General features: G+C 54.1%; 1 protein-coding gene across 50 annotated transcripts in view; it reads left to right on the forward strand.

Moving 5' to 3' along the window:
- The window catches only part of CELF4 (CUGBP Elav-like family member 4), a 306,214-nt gene that overhangs the window by 226,449 nt on the left and 68,357 nt on the right, over positions 1 to 11,408 (forward strand). For 27 of the 50 annotated variants that reach the window (XR_002780780.1, XR_002780781.1, XR_002780799.1 and 24 more), the window contains exon 3: positions 10,234 to 10,282. Coding sequence is in view for 44 of the 50 variants with exons in the window: in XM_023531464.1 (XP_023387232.1) it covers positions 10,234 to 10,282 (49 nt within the window). In the remaining 6 variants the exon portion in view is untranslated. Of the gene's footprint in view, positions 1 to 10,233; positions 10,313 to 11,408 lie in introns of all 50 variants that reach the window. The other 23 variants (XR_002780759.1, XR_002780762.1, XR_002780761.1 and 20 more) reach the window with 1 other exon arrangement.

Genomic DNA, 11,408 nt, shown 5'->3' on the forward strand with positions numbered 1-11,408 from the left:
ATCCAGGCCTCCCAACTAAATCAAGGCTTGTTCCATCCAGAATTATCTATCCACTGCTGTTAAAAAAAAAAAAGAAAATCCACACACACCACGACACTGAAGAAGGTTAGCAACCAGCCTGGCCATGCAGGCTACTAAGCTTGGTTTCCACGGCAGCAAGTCTTAATTAAGACCACGAGGGTCTTCCCGCCCTGGCCAGGGCAGCCCTGGCATGTTGGTGGGAACAAGTGAGACAGACGTGGGGCTTGGAGACAAAGAGACAGGCTGCCCCTGGCTATGTGGACCCAAGGGGGACCTGACTGGGAGATAAAGGCATGTGAGCCCAGCTGCACTACTGTATTCCATCTCAGCGACTTCTGACTGCGTCAGTCCTGTCCACCTCACCTGTTACAGCGCCAAGAAGCATTTACCCACACAAATGGCTCCCAACCACAACCCCAAAGCAACAGGGAGACAAGGGAGAACAAAAAGCTGACCATGGAGTCTCTCCCTCCTGAAAACCAGCAGAAGAGACCTTTGACTTCCCCCCCGGGGTTAGAGGGTACTTCCTTTGTTTGTGCCAATCCCCCCACCCCCTGCCCTGTGGATGAGGGGGAAGCATTCTGTAAACTTAGGTTGCAGAGAGCAAGGAGAGGGTGGAGGCTGGAAAGGGATGGAGGAGAGAGAGAGGAAAGCAGAGAGAAGGGGAGGGGCAGCCCAGGCACCCCACCAATAGGCTCCTGCGGCGCTGCTAGCTGTTGCTGGACACTGCAGAGTGGAGCAGCCTGTTGCATAGCAACTGCCAGGGGCCTGTTTGTGGGGGCTGGACTAAGGAGGCTAGTGGGCTGCAAAGGGGGCTGCTAGGACCAAAGCTCCATGAGCCACCCGCCTCCTCACCACATACACAGAGCTCTCCACCCTACTTTGCCTGGAGTGACCGCTAGCTCAGGCAGCATGCACCTTGCGAAGGTGTCCTCTCAGCCCCTACCATTTAGTAAGCTAGGATTTGACAACCTTTTCTCCCAGACTCCCTTCCAAGTGGAAGGCACACAAGGCCAGGCATGGGCTGGGGCTAGAGGTCAGTCTAGAATCAAGAATTAAAGCGCAGCTTGGGAAATTTTATTTCAGTCCTATGCACAAGCCTTGGATTTCTGTCTTCCCATACGTGGGGAGGGGACCAGGTAACAAGACCACGCTGGCCATTCCTGCTCTAAACATTCACCTGGCATTTCTCAGGCGCCCCTAACCCAGCTCCCCTCCCCTGTGCACGTGGCTGCCCCCTTGCTCTTTCTGAACGTGGCCACAGTGGAATGTCGTCCCTGACAAAAACTGACAGAGGCCGCCAGTGTCCACAGCACAAGCTCAGACCGCCCTTGGGTCATAGCGCTCCCCTCGTCTCTGCCTGACCTGCCTGCATACACATACTCTGAGACTTTCCTCACACTTTTTTGGCACCCTGCCGGTCCTTCCCTCAACTCACCCAGGTCTCTACTATTTTTCCTGCCCCTGAATGCTCCCCACCCCTGGCCATAGCCTACCTCTCTCATTTCAAAGAGCACAGAAGGACATGAGCCAAGTCTGTGGTCAGCTCTTTCTGGAGCTTGGGAAGGACTTGATAACTGTCACCTCCCATGCCTCCCGATCCCCCATCCAGGTCCACACTCAGCACCGCCATGTCATTAAGATAACTGGGCGCCTGTTGCTTCCCAGGCCTCTCCCCTTCATCTTCTGGGGGCCACGTTTGACAGCAGCAGACCAAAATGAGTCCAGAGACCATGATGCAGAGTGACTAGTGTGACTGAGTGGACGCAATCACGGAGGGTTTGCTGGAGGAGGACACAAAGGTTTTGGACTCTGCTCTTTAGACAGGTGTGAGAGGAAGTGAGGATAAAGGTAAAGAATAGAAAGGGAGGAGGCCTCGCAGGCAGCATGAGGACACAGGGAGAGGTTCCTGTGGGTGACCCGGAGGTGACCTCAAGTACTTTGCTCTGAGACGGGCTGAGAACCTTGGCTGGCAGCCAGCCACACCCAGGAGCAGCTCCAAGCTGGATGGCCCGAATGAGGAGAGGGGTGAAGAGCTGACAGGGCCTACATGCCGGTATGTGTCCAATCCAACGAGAATCAGATGGCCTTCTCAGAAAGGGAAGTGGGAGCAGAACCAGATTTATTAAAAAATCTTATCTGGAGGGTTTGCATATCAATAGGCTGTGGACTTGCATATTTTAACAAGAACCTTGGGTTCTTCTGATCTGCGCTCACTGGCTGTCTATCTAAACGATGCTCCCTGCTTCAATAAGCTCTTCCTAATCTGAAGATACAACAACATGCCACTTCGTTGGAGGAGGGAGGATTAAAGGGCTTTTCTCTTTTGGCGGGAAACAGCTGTTGGGCGAGTGACCACTTCTGGCCTCTGGACGCTCCTGCCGCAAGGGCATGTCTGAGGCAGGAAGAAACAATGCCGGCGATGGGGCACAACAGAGGATTCAGTCATTCATTTGGTCAGTGAGCATTTATTAAATACCCACCATGTGCCAGGTGCTATGCTGGGTTCTGTGTGCAGCAAGAGCAAATTTTGTACCATAGTGGTCCCTATAGTCCCAAGTCAGGGCAAGGCAATGAAGGAGAGATGGGAAGCTTGAAAGGACACCGAATTTGGATTGAAAGGCCCAGGGCGAAGCTGAGAGCTGAGGAGTCTTGGTAGGTCGCCAGGCAGAAAAGGGACCAAAACTGCTGCACCCACAGGCAGCCCTTGGGAACTGCCACTCACACTCTGGAAGGGTGGGCACTGGAGTCTGGACAGTGGTCAGGGGGCACCAGGCAGGTGTCAGTCTGCAATTACCACTGGGAGTGTCCTTGGGTCAGAATTTTATGACGACGACAGGCAGGCTTCCTTGAATTTCTAACCTCTCTCTATGGAATGAACCATATGCAATTTATTAAGGAGGTAATTACAACATTAAGATATTTACAACAAGCTACAAATAATGTGCACCGTTGCCGCCATTCCCCTGCGATCCCTTCTCACTAGGGGACCAGGGCAGGGGTTCATTTTTTCATTCCAAGGTTACAGAGAGCCTACTATGCACAGCACTGGAACTCCGACAGGACATGTGATTCCGAATCTGCTCTCCTGGGGCTTTAAACAAATAACTTCTCTATTAATTAATTTGTTAATTACGATTTACTAAGTGCAAAGTCCTGGTGGAGGGCTGAGTCGCTGGAGAGCCGCCAGGCTAAGGTCCCATAATCCCATGCGTGAGTTCTTTGTCCTGATTGGATGGTTGCTTCCTCACCACTAGCCCTTTTATATCAAAGACTGGAAATTCTCAGTCTACCCTTCAAAAATTGTCCAAGGTCATTTCTAAAAGATAAATCTTGAGTCACAGCCTTTCTGTAGCTGGTGTGTGTGCACAGACCTGAGCGATGCTGAAAACACCTGATGGTCAAGGAAATGCCTAATGCCTAGAGTTAGAGAATGGAAACTTCCAGGGCGATGGGGCCCAGAGAGGCATTGTCTTCAGGGTTGCTTCATGGACATGCAACCCACACAGTCACAAAGAGCCCCACACTCAGAAGGGTTCCATGCTTGGGGTTTTGCGCTCTACAGTCTCCTTCTTTAAAGTTTTTCAATTTTATCTTCGACCTTCTTTCGTAAATGCAGTCGTGGGACGAAAGAGCGCATGACGGGGGCCTGAGGCCTCTACTCATGCGCAGTTCTGCCTCCCAGCACCTGCGCAATCCACACACATCCCAGGCCTCACGTGCAATCAATCACTCTGCCCTCAAGGCCAGTCAGCAGTGGTGGCATGGGTACGGGTCAGGGGAGGACCAGTTCCACTCAACCTGTGGTACCTCAGACTGACAGCGATGTGGCATGTCTGGCCGGCTAACAGAGGCCATGTCTTAGTGGGGTGAGCCTCTTGCCCTGGTACCTAGAATGTCCCTGGCACAGCATTTACAATACCCTTGAGAGTTTCCTGTTCACTGTGGGGTGCCATGGGCAGAGATGAAGTCTGGCTTGACTTCCCAGGACCCACCCTCAGCTGAGTTGCAACGTGTCTGCCGGTGGTCAGTGGAACGGGGAACTCCGCAGTCCTCAGTTTCATTCTGCCCCACTATGTTGCAGGGTGGAGCTCTGGGTACCTATGAGAGGTCTCCATACCTAAGGGGACCCTCTCTTCCTCCTTAACGTATCTAAGTCTGGCTTGCCTTTGTTTCCTCCAGCCAGCTCAAGGCATTGTCCCGGCACGTGCCACAAAAAAACAAATTGTGTAATTTTGGTGATTCTGCATGGGACTTAAATGTTCTAATATTTGCATTTAAAACTGACATCACACACAAAAAAAGATGAATGGTTGAATCCATGCTAATAATTTGAAATTTATATTTGTCTTTACTTAAAACGACATCAAATAGCAAATAAAAATACCATGACAAGTCAGGAAAGAGAGAGACTGTGGAAAAAAGGAAAAGCTTTATCTTAGTGCTTTAATGATCCTTTTTTCCTTGCTTTTTCAACAAAGGGACTTGCAAATTATGTCTCTCTTCCCAGAGCAGTGATGCCTCGGGATTGGGGCACAGACGTCCCAATGGGCCCCAGCACGCGGGGTCTGCTACTTCACCGTTTCTATGACCATCGTGTATGCTGTGGTAGGGGGCAGACAGCATAAAACCAGCGTTCTCTGGGGGGATGAGAACCAACAGCGAGATAGACGAGGAGTGGGAGCCGGGCTTGTCACAAGCACATCCAGGCGTCGGTGGGCAGGGACCGAGATAAGAGCTGCCTCCAGCGAAGCCTGCAGATTTGGATGAGAGAAGAATCGGCATGGCCACACGCCACATGACTTCATGGTCTGGAGACGTGCAGACCAGCAGGGAGCTGGGCATAACCAGGCACTCACACATCCCAAAAGGAGCCGGAAGGGGGCCTTGGCTTGGAGGTTTGGACACCCACCCTGGAACTACATCCCCGGGCTCAGCCGCTGGCTGGAGAGCACTCTGGCTGTCCCCTCAACCATCCTTCCCTCCCCTTTTTCTGGCACTGTGCAGAACATTGGTCCAGACCTCCCTGAGGCATTTCTGGGTCATGTATTAAAAAACAACATGGAGGCTGATGTTTGTTGAGAGCCTACTATACAGTTTCCTCCGTTATCTTGTTTAATCCCCAACCTACATGAATCCTCTTAAGAGTACTACTCAAGCATGCACATGTGCATGCACATGGGTGGGGAGGGGGCGGTGGCGGGGAGAGAGAGAGAGAGAAAGGTAAAGTGGTGCAGGGCCGAGTGTAACTAGGGGCCTGAGCGATAACCAGGAAAGTCTTACTGAGGAAGAGTAGGGTCTGGATGGCCAATGAGGAGTAACAGGAAGCTTTCCAGGTTCTTTCATTTGTGAGACAGCTCTGAGTTGACCACAGCGGGGCCCTGTGTGAAGCAGAGGGCTCGAGTGCCTGAGGAGACAGGTGGAGGGGGCCCTCAGGAGGGTGGTGGCAGATGAAGGGAAGCCAGGTGAAGACAATCTTTTCCTGGTCTGGTGGCAGAACACATCTGGGCTCTCAGGGACCACTGGCCCCCTCTGTAGGCCTGCCTGCTCTGGTGGGGTGTTCATTCCAGCCTGGGGGAACCACACAGACAGAATGGGGGCAAGAAGAGATACAGATGGGGAAATGGCTCTCACACATGACCAAGCCCAGGAGCACAGCCCAGCTTGTACCAGTAGGACAAGGAAAGAGGTAACTGGGACCGCCCTGCTAACCAGGGTCATCTTGCCGGATGGGGGAGGGTAGCTCCTGCACCCTGGCCCACAGTGGGCAGGGAGCAGCAGAGACCTGCAGACACTTGTGGGAGCTGCCAAATGACAGCTGGGAACAGAGGCAAGAGGGAAGGGATGTGGGAGCAGGAGAGAGGGTCTAATCTAAGAGCTGGGCTGGCCTGTCAGTCAGTCTGTCTGTTTGCCCATCGGCCACGGGCCTCTCCTTCTCAGGGGAGCCACGCTGCATGGACAGGTAAAGCCACTAGACCGGCTCAATCATTGTATTTATTCTAATTGTATCGTAATCGTCCCCAAGGAGCCTGGTTCAAATGAGCTTGACATTATTAAAATTTTAATGCCCAGTTTTCATAGCTGAATGAATATTTAAAGGGTATGTCCCAGCTTAAGTTATGATGATGAAGAAATTAATGGAATGTCTTGTTTAATGCATGGATATGTGTTGATGCAAAAAGTGGCAGAGATGGGTAGGGGGAGGGAAGGCAGAGCCTGAGCAGAAGGGGTCTGGGTGGGAGGGAGCTACCCACCTGCTGCCTTCTGCTGTGCTTGGGAGCAGGGAGGGGCCCAGTTCTGGGCCAGGACCACCATTCACTCCCCCTGAGAGGGCCCTGGGCTAGGAGCAGAAACATAGTAGACAAAAGTTGGTGATGTGTCCCCGGAGGCCTGACTCCAGAAGCCTGCAGGGAGCTGCTCCTGTCCCAGGGAATGTCACCCTGAGTCACCAAACCCCACTCAGGCACCTGTAGGCATGATCAGGACTGTAGACCACTGGGGCACATGGGGACTCTGATGATACCTCAGAAAGAGAATCAGCAAGGAAGGTGCCTGCATTCCAGCCAAGTCCGCACCAGCCCCTATCCCCTGGCCCTCCTGGAAGGACGATACCATGGCTGAGGGGGATGTTGGACGGAGGAGCACGAGGTGGGGAAGGGAAAGGCACCACGAAGTGGGCTCTGGCATCCTGGAAGCACAATGTTCATCTGTAAGAAATGCCCTAGGACCTGCGTGGCTGAGAGGTCCTGAGGCTGTGGCCAAGGTCCTAGGGTGCAAAGTTAGAAGAAGGACCAGAAGGTGACACATGCCCCTCCCACCTTCTTCTCCATTACCCTTTCTCCCCTTTTTTGATGTCCCCTTCCTCACTGGCCATTTCCGCACCCAGGCTTGGTCTCTTCTCTCCAGGACAGGCTCAGTCTGTCCACTCCCCCCTCCTCAAGGTGAAACCAAGCCTTGGTGAGGCCGGATAGGGCCAGAGTCTGGAACAGGGAAGGGAGCCACTGACTGAGGGAAGTTTTCCCTAGAGGCCAGAGGCATCTGTACAGAGCCTGCTCCAGCAGAGAAATCTTCCCAACAGGGCCTGACACTTTATTTCTGCTAAGAATTAAGAAAGCACCAGCCGTATTTTTTCTCTCCATCTACCTGGCACCTCTCTGACAGCCCTGCAAAGGCTGTCTGGATGTTGACCATCCCTAGATCATAATGGGACATGAAAAATGACCCAGGAGCCAACTCAATTTCCTCTGCCAGTCTGTGGGTACCTAGCCCATGGCTGAGGGCAGGTGGGAGGTTGGACAAGACCCAGGAAGCCCGAGGTCAAATTAGAGGGAAGCAGCGGGGCCTGTGTGGAGGCCCCAAGTTGTGGGGGAGGCCTGGTCAGGGAGAGCTTCCACGGGTGGCGAGCAGGGAGCACATCAGGCCTCAGCTGGGAAGCCTGGGGCAGAGTCACAAACACCCAGGTACCATCCCTTCCTCATCTCCACAGCGGCAGAGCCCAGCTGGGTCTGGTTCACACACATCTACTTGCCGCTCCTCGGCCATACCTTTCTCTCCCTCCTTGCTGGGAAAGTCCGAATCCTCCATCTGGCCCCCTGCTCTCCCTTCTTCTGCTTTGACCTTTCCTGGACCATCCCCAAGCCTGTCGTGCCTGGTTTCCAGCATCTCCTAAACATGCAGTCAGGTGTCGAGAGTCCTGGTTCATCTTAATATCACCAATTGCCACCTGTGTGACCTCGGGCTGCTTTCTTCACCTCTCTGAAACTCCCATTTCCTTGGTTAAAGTTGGACCAACTTTAGTTGCATGCATCATAGTGGAAGTTATGATAATACAACAATATAAGCCATGTAGCAGCTACTCGTGTTCCTCTGGGTGTAGCGGTGTTGTGCGCCCTTTGGGATACCTGAGTTTCCCTCCTTGCAACTCAATTCTCAGCCTTGCTCTACCTTCTAAATGGAAAAGAGAAATTTTTTGCAGGACGCTTCCCAAAGGGGTACCAAGAAGCCTTCATAGTCAAGAGGAGGTTGGCAGGGGGTGTGGGAGACAAGCTTGCAAGTTAAGGGAATGGATTTGGGGGAGGAAGGGACTGGAATGTAAAGAGTGGAGTGATGCAAGAGGTGGTGGGGGCCAGATGGGAGGGGCCATGCTGAAGAGGCTGTCCTTGATTTGGTGGCCAAGGAACCTGGCCCCAAACTCCCCTTGCCAGGTGGACATTGTCTCCACTGACTTCCTGCCTGGGCTCCCTCCTTCCAAGAGCAGCTGGGGTCAAATGAGATTAAGTATAGACGGGACGACCCACCATTGTGTTGTTAGCACTGTGCCTACCTGTCTCAGCTGAATCCCAGATGTGCTGCCCCTCGGAGCTCTGGCTTGTCATGAGTGCGTGAGAGAGAACACTCTCTACCTCAGAGAACTGTAATAATTACACAAGCAAGAGAGCTGTGAAAGATGCCTCAAGGAAGACAATGGCCAGAACTGGGTCCAGGTCAGTTATGGGGCCTTTCTGTAGGACAATACTGCAGGTTTGGGGAAGACTAAGACAAAGGGGTGTTCTAGGAGGAAGGGGCAGTCTAGGTAAGGGTGGGTGCTGAGTCCCGAAAGTACTGATGGGAAACAAGGAGGGCCTTTTGGAGCCTTTCGCCTACAGCCAAATGCCCGTTCAGCCTTCTGGAATGGAGGTGGTGTGTGGGGAAGCCAGGGCCCCCTAAGTGAAGCCGGGAACTTCATTATGTCCATCTTCCCTCTCTCCGTGACTGGAGCTCTCCGCGACACAATAGTTTCCTCTGCTGGCAGAGCTTACATACAGAAACAGAGCACCTTTCTTCCCCTCAGCTCCTTAAGGTGTACCAAGTGGGAGCCACATGGCAAACAACGGCACCCTGACCCCTGATCAGTGGACTGGCCCCCCAGTGTCCCGTCTTGTCCTCCTGGCCACCTGGCCTCTTTTCTCTGTTCTGTACCCTGCCTGTGTCCCTCCTGGCAGTGAATCTGCCCTTCCCCGTTGCCACCTTGCTGACTCACCAGCACCCGCACTTCCTCACCCAGCTGTCTTGATGCAGCCAAAACTCACTTCGAACGGGAGACCAGAAGGCCTGAGGAAGCTCGTGACTGGCTAGTCCAGCCTCCGGACACTAGGGGAACTGGCAACAAAAAGTCACCTGGTGTGGGATGGAAGCTCCAAAATAGCCCTGGCAGATCCAGCTTCCCAGGGCCATCCTGCCAGCGTGGCCCTGCCTCAGCTTCTCCATCTGTGAAATGGGGGTGTTAGTGCCTATCCTGCCTGCCTCTCAGGGTTTGTGTGTTAGAGAGATATGCAGATGTGATCAGGGATCGGGGAGGGGCCGGGTGCACGGCAGGAAAAAGCACTAGCAAAGACATAAACTATGATTCTATTTGTGTGATTCCTACCATTTTATTGCTTGAAATATCTCAGGACCTCGGGGCTGGAGAGCCCCGCCTGGTGCCTCAGCATCAGGGAGAATTAAAGACAGGCTGCGGAGCTGGGATGCTTGGAGTTCAGAGACCCCTAGTGGCCTGAGCTGGGCATGAAGCTGATCCCAGAGAGAGGCTGGCAGCCCGGAGGCTTGGGGAATCAGGAAGTGTCCTGGTGTCCTCTTGGCACCCCGCAACCACGGGGGACATGTGCCTGTGCCCACTCCACACACACACACACACACACACACACACACACACACACACACACACACACCCGAGGGACCTGGCTGCAGTCAGGAGCCCTAGCCCAGAGGTTCGGGGACCCCAGGACCCACAGCCCACATATGCGAGATGGCATGTGGTGGGGTGAAACGTGCTGCCATGCCAGGCGTGGGCAGGAGGCAGTCTGCAGCAAGAGACCAGTGGTTTTTGCAAAGCCAGCTGTGAACCAGGGTCGACCAGAGCTGCACTGTGGGGACATCGCAAATTCTGGTATCGCAGGCTAGCAAGAGCTGCTCAAAATTAGGATGGAGACACCACACCGTCTCTAACCCAGAGACACCCTCCTGCAACAATGGAGCCCTAGACACTGCACAGGCGAGGGTGGGGCCTTAGAGAAGACATGCAGGTTTGCAGCTGTGTGGGTGCCTGGACGTACGTGTCTGTAGCTGTGGTCTGTGTGCCTATCTACCTGTGAATACCTGTGCACCTCTGGGTGTGGGTGTATCTGCCCCCCGCCCCAAACCTGCTCTAACACTGTCCCCCGTGCTCTGTTGCAGATGAACCGGCCGATCCAGGTGAAGCCTGCGGACAGCGAGAGCCGAGGAGGTAGTAGCTGCCTGCGCCAGCCCCCTTCACGTGAGGGCCCACTTGTCTCTGTCCCCCTCCTCCCACTCCTTCCCTCCCTCTCCCCAATGCGGCAATGCAGCGACTCCCTGCTGCCTCCTCCTGCTCCCCTGTCCCCTTTCAGGGTTGGGACCCGGCTTTGGAGCTCTGGGTGATGGTGGGGAGACAGTGAAGGGGAGGGGGTATGACTGGTGTCTGCTGGATGATGGGGTTCAGTCCTTTCCTTGAGTGAGTAAACAATTACATTTCTTGGGACACTCTTCTACCTCCTTTAGGACACCTTAAAGGTGTGCCCACCTCCATGTCACCAAGGAAACCCCCAATGATGGGACTTGCCCAGTTTAAAGATTCCCTGGTCAGAAGATTGAAAATGGATGGTCCAGGGCAGAGCGGGCAAATCTGAGAAAGGTTGCCCGTGGGAGCATTGGACCACTGAGGTGGAGATCCTGGAGATCGATTCAGGGGGGTATGGAGTTGTCTGAAAGTGGACAGAGCAGGCCTCACCCCAAAAACAGGGCCCCCATTCTCTGAGAGGAGATTCGGTCCTCACCACTGGGAGCGCACCCCCAGTGCACACAGAGGCTCGACCAGGCCAGGCTCTTGGCTTCCTCTGCCAAGCACCTGCCGTCCCGGGTTCGGGCCCCGCGCCTGTGCCCACACCATGCCCTCTGCCCCTTGGCTGTCCCCGCCTGGGCATGGACAGGTCGCTCTCCTCTCACTTCAGGCAGGCGCTGAGGAACTGAGGAATTTTTCTCTCCCTTCCCCTCCCTACACCCCACGACGCCCCCAAAAAAGTTTTTTAGAAAATTAAGAGCAAAAAGTAAAATAGGCAAAAGCTACTTGGCAAAATTCAGAGTCAAAATCCTAAGGGAACTACACAGTGTGGTCACAAAAGGAGACTGCCTGCTCCTGGCATCCGTGGTCCCTCGGGCTGCCCTCTGGGCCCCAGCAGGGCCTGACCTGGGGACGTGGCCTCTATGGCTCTGGTCCCCTCCTGACCTGGGCCTTGAATCCCACCCACCAGGGCCCAGCTGGTATCTTGCCGCGGCTCCCAAACGGGGCCCCATGTCCCAGGGCACAGACACACCTTCCTGTGGACCCGCCGAGA

Source organism: Pteropus vampyrus, unplaced genomic scaffold (assembly GCF_000151845.1).
Source record: "Pteropus vampyrus isolate Shadow unplaced genomic scaffold, Pvam_2.0 Scaffold3, whole genome shotgun sequence".
NCBI lineage: Eukaryota > Metazoa > Chordata > Mammalia > Chiroptera > Pteropodidae > Pteropus > Pteropus vampyrus.